The sequence below is a fragment of the Meleagris gallopavo genome, chromosome 17 (genome assembly GCF_000146605.3).
Source record: "Meleagris gallopavo isolate NT-WF06-2002-E0010 breed Aviagen turkey brand Nicholas breeding stock chromosome 17, Turkey_5.1, whole genome shotgun sequence".
NCBI lineage: Eukaryota > Metazoa > Chordata > Aves > Galliformes > Phasianidae > Meleagris > Meleagris gallopavo.
Genome location: NC_015027.2, coordinates 11,459,175 through 11,466,308, shown reverse-complemented (window position 1 = coordinate 11,466,308; position 7,134 = coordinate 11,459,175). Strand labels below are relative to the sequence as shown.

At 48.9% G+C, this 7,134-nt stretch overlaps 1 protein-coding gene across 1 annotated transcript; it reads left to right on the top strand.

Moving 5' to 3' along the window:
* The first annotated feature begins 6 nt into the window (after positions 1–6).
* Positions 7–6,608, top strand: SMARCD1 (SWI/SNF related, matrix associated, actin dependent regulator of chromatin, subfamily d, member 1). The gene is made up of 12 exons (XM_010720540.3): positions 7–15; positions 1,158–1,200; positions 1,297–1,419; positions 1,681–1,803; positions 2,295–2,411; positions 2,751–2,852; positions 2,950–3,111; positions 3,224–3,321; positions 3,741–3,876; positions 4,223–4,345; positions 4,580–4,681; positions 4,906–6,608. The coding sequence occupies exons 2-12, from the start codon at positions 1,174–1,176 to the stop codon at positions 4,957–4,959; spliced, it is 1,167 nt and encodes a 388-aa protein (XP_010718842.1). The 5' UTR covers positions 7–15; positions 1,158–1,173; the 3' UTR covers positions 4,960–6,608.
* The last annotated feature ends 526 nt before the right edge of the window (positions 6,609–7,134 follow it).

Here is a 7,134-nt window from a genome sequence, read left to right as displayed (position 1 = left end):
CAATCGCAACCACAAGTAAGGGCCGGGGGCAGCGGGGGGCTCCGGGCGTCGCCGGGGCAGCGGGGGGGGGTGGGAGCTCAGGACATCCCTGGGACAACCCTGGGGCAGCCAGGCTCGTGGGACATCCTCGGGTGTTCCTTTGGCAGCAGGGGGTTCTCGGGGCAGTGGGTGTCCACAGGATGCTGCCAGGCATCCCCAGGGCAGTGAGGGGCTTAGGATATCCTTGGACATCCCTGAAATAGGAAGGGTCCCTGGAGCAGTGGGAGCTCTCAGGTCTTCCCCGTGCTCCTCCAGGGCGGTGGAGGGCTCAGAACATCCCTGGGCATCCTCAGAGCAGCAGGGATCCTGAGGACATCCTTGAGGCAGCAGAGGAGTCATGGGTGCATTCTTGGGCGTTCCTATGGCAGCAGGGTTCCTCAGGACAACCCCAAGAGCAAGGAGGAGTCTCAGGGCATCCTTGGGTCCAGGGGATCTTCAAGGCATTCTCTGTGCATCCCCAGGGCAGTGAGAGTGCTCACGACATCCCCAGGTGGGCGCAGACACATTACTTTTCTCCCCACAAAGCCCCATGGGACAAGATCTGTGTTTCAGGGTGTGGGCAGGCACTGAAATCAGAGCGAGCTGAGTCCTCTCTGAAGGGGCAGACGCTGACTTGGTGTCATCTACTGGCTGCTTATAGCAGCACAAAGCTTTTCTGTGTGTAGGGCCAGGCCTGGGCCTCTCATTGCTGCTTTTTGTTGGGTGGCTGAAAGAGACTTTGATGTTCTTGTGCAGCTTCTTCTCAGGGAGAGGGGAGATTCCAGCAGATAAAAGAATAATGTGCAGCTGCTGGACAAGAGCAAGTTTACGTTTGGTTTCTGGCAGTATAGTGTGATGCCTTGGTAACATTGGTAATGCATCCCTGAGTCTCCTAGAAAAGTGTCTAAAGCAAATTGAGCCATAAGCCCCTTTGGTTGCTCTGTCAGTGCTTCCTTTTCAATGTTGCAGCCCTGTTTTCAGTGCTTTCCTTGGGGATGTATTGAGGTGATCAGCTGCTGTAGGGCGGAGAGCATTGCTGATGCTACGGTCCTAAACCAGACAAACCTCATCTCCTTTTTTGAGAGTCCACTGTTAATTAGCAGAGTGGTTGTCATTTTAATGCGTTTCTTACTTTACAGTGCTAAAAAGAAGAAGATGGCAGACAAAATTCTACCTCAGAGGGTGAGTGGCACGTGCAGTTGACAGCCTCTGATGATATAGAGATGTGGGGGAATTGACAGTGATTTGCATTTTTGATTGGCTTGTGCTCTGCTGTAGATTCGTGAACTTGTGCCTGAGTCTCAAGCTTATATGGACCTGCTGGCCTTCGAAAGGAAATTGGACCAGACGATCATGAGGAAACGCTTGGATATCCAGGAGGCTTTGAAACGACCCATTAAGGTAGGCAAGGGATGTTTAGAAGTTCTTACTGTAATCAGGAGAGTAGGAAGGCTCTGAAGGTTGTGTCATATCCCTGTAAGCATATAAAGAACCGTAGTGCTCGAGACTTAAGTGGGGGTAGAACAAGGACTGTGCTGTTTGTCCTGAGAGAGTGGATATATGAGGAAAAGAAGAATATTAAGCTTAGTTTTAACAAAACATAAGCAAGATTCTCATCTCTTTGCTCCAGAATGAATACTGAGCTGATGCTTTTTCTTGTAGCAAAAGCGAAAACTACGTATTTTTATCTCCAATACCTTCAATCCAGCCAAGTCGGATGCTGAGGATGGTGAAGGAACGGTGGCCTCCTGGGAGCTTCGAGTGGAAGGACGGCTGCTAGAAGATGTGAGTGTGAGACACCAAACCACAGAGTTGATTTTATGGATCTGGAATTGGCAATTGAACCAGTTTCCTAGTGTCTGGGAGTGTAGCTAAGGGCTTGATATCCTCCTTCATCTCTGTTTTCCAAGGAGTCTGATGGTGACGAGACCGAGAGCCCAACTCGGAGACCGATGGGTATCCCCATGGCAGAACATGAGTTATACAAAGTTCTGATAGCTATAAGAATTAATGGTGAGAGCCTATCAGTGGCACTTGTGTACCCTGGCTCTTAGAACCAGGGCACTCGCATTTTATGTAATTGCTGAGTAAGTTAATTCCTCCAAGCTCGTCTTTATCTCCAGTCTTTCACCATTTTTGACTTGGAACTTGATTTTCGAGCATGTATTGATGAATGTAAGTGTTCACAACTTAAAGGAACACTGTCATATGCCTTGCCTATTCTTGAGTCCTGGAACATGCTCTCCTGACTCTCTTCCTTCCTTTGTTGCTTGCAGTCTGCTTTGTCCAAATATGATGCCACCAAACAGAAAAGAAAGTTCTCATCCTTCTTTAAATCTCTGGTCATTGAACTTGATAAAGACCTCTATGGCCCTGACAATCACCTGGTAGAGGTGAGCTTGCTTCTTTTTGCTGGATTATCTCTACAAATGGGTTGCTGTTCCAGCAGATTGAATTTGTATGTAATTAGTAACTTGTGAAGTGGGGTATTTAAGGCTTTAACAAGTGGCTGGGAGCCAGGGCTGAATTCTCTTGAATTCTTATCTTAGCTTTTCCACTGACTTGCCAGGGCTCTGAATAAATGCATTAACTCTTGTTTCAAACTATAAATGGGAATAAGATGAATCTTCTGTTGTGGGTGAGGTTGGGAGATTGGGTGGCAAGCAGCAGGAGCAAAAGGAGTCGAGTGTGTGGGTGCAGCTAAATCCCCCCTCCTGTTGCACATATTCCAGTGGCACAGAACTGCTACAACTCAGGAGACAGATGGCTTCCAGGTGAAGAGGCCAGGAGATGTCAACGTGCGCTGCACTGTCCTTCTGATGCTCGATTACCAGGTGAGATGTTGGATAGCAGTGCTGGGCTATGCGGCATTTGCTTTGCTGTGTCCGTGGCCATAAGTCCCATCTCACCTCTCTTTGCTTTTTCTTTCAGCCTCCCCAGTTCAAACTGGATCCCCGCTTGGCTCGTCTCCTGGGGATCCACACTCAGACTCGCCCAGTGATCATCCAGGCTTTGTGGCAATATATCAAGACCCACAAGCTGCAGGACCCTCATGAGCGGGAGTACGTCATTTGTGACAAATACCTCCAGCAGGTAACGGGATTTGTGGTGGGAATGAGCAACTGCTTCAGCTTTCCCTGGTCGGCAGGCAGCGGTCTCTGGCACAGCTTGTGTTCCTTCCCTTAGCCCTGTGTTTCTGTCACAGATATTTGAATCCCAGCGGATGAAGTTCTCTGAAATTCCACAAAGACTTCATGCACTGCTTATGCCTCCAGAACCGATCATCATTAATCATGTGATCAGGTGAGGCTTCGTATTTCTAGAAAGGAGAGAGGAAAGGATGGATGAGTCTGGCACAGGAAGATGATGTGATGTGCTCTGATTTTTCAGTAGTAGTTTCCCTGCATTGCCTGCCATTATTTCTTTACACAGGAATGGGCACTTCTGACATTTACTGTATCCCCTTCTTTCACAAGGAACTCATACTGCCTTTCATTACAGGGTGTGTGGGTAGAAATTTGCTTGGAACAATCACTTAGTCCATGTGCAGCAAAGATATCAATAAAGTCTTGCTGTTTGGTATTAGAGCTGAAGCTAACTCTGGCTTGACTTAGCCCTACTGGCAGTCCTTATGCTGCATCATCCTAGAGCAGTCACAATTTGATGTGGTGGCTTCTTGAACTACTCACTCTTTCTGGTTCCTTTCTTGTGGATGCCCCCAGTGTTGATCCTAACGACCAGAAGAAAACAGCCTGCTATGACATTGATGTGGAGGTGGATGACACCTTGAAGACTCAGATGAATTCATTCCTGCTATCAACTGCCAGTCAACAGGAAATTGCTGCTCTGGATAACAAGGTAAGAAGAGCTCCTTCCGGTCTGCCATCCTCTTTACCAGATAGGAGTGTATCTGTGGAGCAAGATGAGCTCTGAATGTGACAGTTCAGCTTTGCTCTGTTGGGCATTTAGAAGCTGGAGTAGGGCAACAATGGCTAGATAGGTGGCTTTACCTGGAAGCAGAGTTTTAAAGCAAATGGTCAGTGGAAAAACCAGTAACCTTTACAGCAGGAACTTGGGAGCTGTGAATCCTATCTGATAAGCCAACCAGAGAGTAAAGAATTCACCTTCACGTGTTGGATCTCTTTATGTTTCTCTGATACTTTTCCCTATTCAGCAGTCCTGATGCTGTGCTTATCTCCTTCAGATCCATGAAACAATAGAGACAATTAACCAGCTGAAGACCCAGCGTGAGTTCATGCTGAGCTTTGCCCGAGATCCTCAGGGCTTCATCAATGACTGGCTCCAGTCCCAGTGCCGGGACTTGAAGGTAAAAGCTTTTCTTGTGTGGAAAGTGGATCCAGTCACATGCTTCCCTCATTATAACTAGCTCCCACAGAGAGAGAAAGGCAATTTCCTGCTCAGAAAGCAAGACTTGAACTGAAATCAAACATAAGGACTTGACCTGACTGAACTGAAGTGTCTTTCAGGCAAAGGAGGTGTAGTTTTGTTCAGCACAGAGCTTTCATACTCCCTGAACTGCTTTGTCCTTTGTGCTTTCCAGACGATGACTGATGTTGTTGGGAATCCTGAAGAGGAGCGTAGAGCCGAGTTCTACTTCCAGCCATGGGCTCAGGAAGCTGTGTGCAGATATTTTTACTCCAAGGTGGGTGTCCCCAGGCAGGGGTCCCTTCTAGACCCAGAGGCTTGGTTACCTGCCACTTCTTGGGGCTCATGCCCTGGTGAAAAGGGGCAGTGTTAAGCCTTGCTTTCAGACACTGCTAGTGCATTATGATCCCAGTTTGTGTTCAGCCCCATCCAGATGGGCCCTGTGGTACTTGAACTCTGCGCTGCTGTGTTAATGTTAATGCTGCAACTCTTCTCTTCCAGGTTCAGCAAAGACGGCAGGAGCTGGAGCAGGCCCTGGGAATCCGCAACACATAGGCCCTCATCTCCTCCCCAACCAGAAGGCATCAGAGCTGCTTGTGGAGACAGGGTGCTGCAGAGCACGCAGTTAAGGCTCACGTAACCACACTGTGGTGCCAAGGCCTGCACCATTGTCCATCCTGGCATTGTCTCTGCTGGGGCAGCTCTACGACACCTGGGGTCTTCTGGGGTGTGGCAAGCAGACAGGCTCCAACAAGTACACACTTCTACCTGGTTTTCTTCCTGACTGTTGCCTTGTCAGTCCCAAGGCTTCCAAGAGCCTCCCCTTGACTCCGTGCTGCCTGTAGTGTCCCCAGTAGCCAGTATGAATGCTGACTTTGAGCTCCTCTCAAGTTCAGAAACTCTTCCTCTTCCCGTTCCTCTTCAACTAGCATCTAGTTGTGGCACACGTGAGACCTGACTGGGAAGTCAGGATCTGCTCAAAGGGCGGAGTTCTGTGGCTAGTCTGGTCTCTGCCTCAGTTAGTAGCAAGGTGCCAGGAGATGGAGTGGGCAGGATGCTGACATACCTCCAGCCCTCCCCTCCCTCGCTGGGAGGGGGCTGCTGCACTGGGCTGCCTCACAGGTCACTCTCCTCCTTGAGGAAGTTACTGGACTGTATAGAGAATTGTTTCTTCCCTTGTCCCTTTTTCCTTGTCCTGCTCCCTTCACGTTTATGAAAGACTGCCTTGAGCTGGGAATCACAGGGGAGATGAAGCATTGTCTTACTGCACAGATGTGGAAGTGCTGGAGAGCTGAGAAAAAGACTCGGCTTATGGTTCCAGCAAGCCAGCTGCCTGCTTGCTTTCCCTGTAGCGGGGAGGGAATGCAGCAGCTGCCCAGTGCAATTGTGCAGGGGCAGAGTACTGTATGCTCATTCCTTTGGGACAGTTATCATGTGTCATTTGCTGTGGGGACCAGAGGCTCCTTCCTGTGGATCTGGGAGTGTGGATCCATCCCTTGGGAGTGGAGGGTAGCCCCAAGCATGTATTGAGTTAGCAGATGTTTCCATGCTGAAACTCCTGTGTTTTTTAGTCAAGTTATGGATCAGGAATGTACAAGTAGACTTTTTTACCATGGGGAGTAGCAGCCCTTAGGCCTCTTCATGGAATTATTTACTAGTGAACCAGTGGTCAGGTGTAAGAGAAGTACCTCTCTCAGCCTAGATCTCAGTATTTCTGCTTGGAACTGTAATGCAAATGGACTGTAATGCCAAGTTGGTCGCGTTCTCTTGGAACAGCTGCAAAACCATGTTACTGACAACCCCCTCCATCCCTGCACCCGGTTGTGGTGTGGTTGGGAAGGTTGCTGTGATTTTGGGAGCCCTACTCGTGTCTGTGTTCCCACATGTCTGTGAGTAATAGACCCTCTCCTTCTCCTTTGCCCCCTTTTGAAACTGCTCCTCTGTGGTACTGGGGTGAAGGTCTTGGTGCTGATGAAGCAGCCCACTGACTCCTCAGGGTAGTTGCACATGAAGGATGCTGAACACTGCGTAGGCAAACATAGCTGTTGCAGAATAACTGCTTTTCTTAACTATTACGTTGGTTGTTTTTTTTTTTTTTGGTTGTTTTTTTTTTCCCATGGACCAAACTTTTTTTTTTTGTACTGTATCCTTGTAGATGTCACCCAGTTTTAATAAAAGCCTGTGAAGGAAGCTGTCCTCCTTCAGTGCTGACAGTACACTTTCTCTCAGCAGCTGCCTTGGTGGATGACAACTTGTGTATTTGCCTGGGAAGGGAGAGGATTAATTTCACTTTTTAAACAAAGCCAGCTGGTTTAAGGAACTGCAGAGAAAATGTTTCTTCCCACTTTAGCCTTTTACACAGTGCCTTTCTTGAAAGGATCTCTGGCTGCTCGAGTCCACTGAGCCTTTCCAGGGTGCTTTTGTGGTAAAAGAGCAAAGGATTTTGAGCAAAAAGGGAAATCCAGTGGCCAAGCTGCTGAATGCTGGCCAGCCTAGTGCCCACACCGCAAAACAGGGAGAAAAAGGTTATCTGGATGGGTTACGAGCCATGCAGAAGGGCTTTGCCCTTAGGTAACGCTTTGCACAAAGCTTGAGGACGCTCATGAGATCCTGAGCACAGAAGCAACGGCAGCTCCTACGGTCAAGCAGTCAGCGCTGCTGCTTACCGCGGAGGTTAAGGCTGGGTTGCGTTCTGGGTCTGCAGTCCGACGGTTCATGTTTCCTACTGGG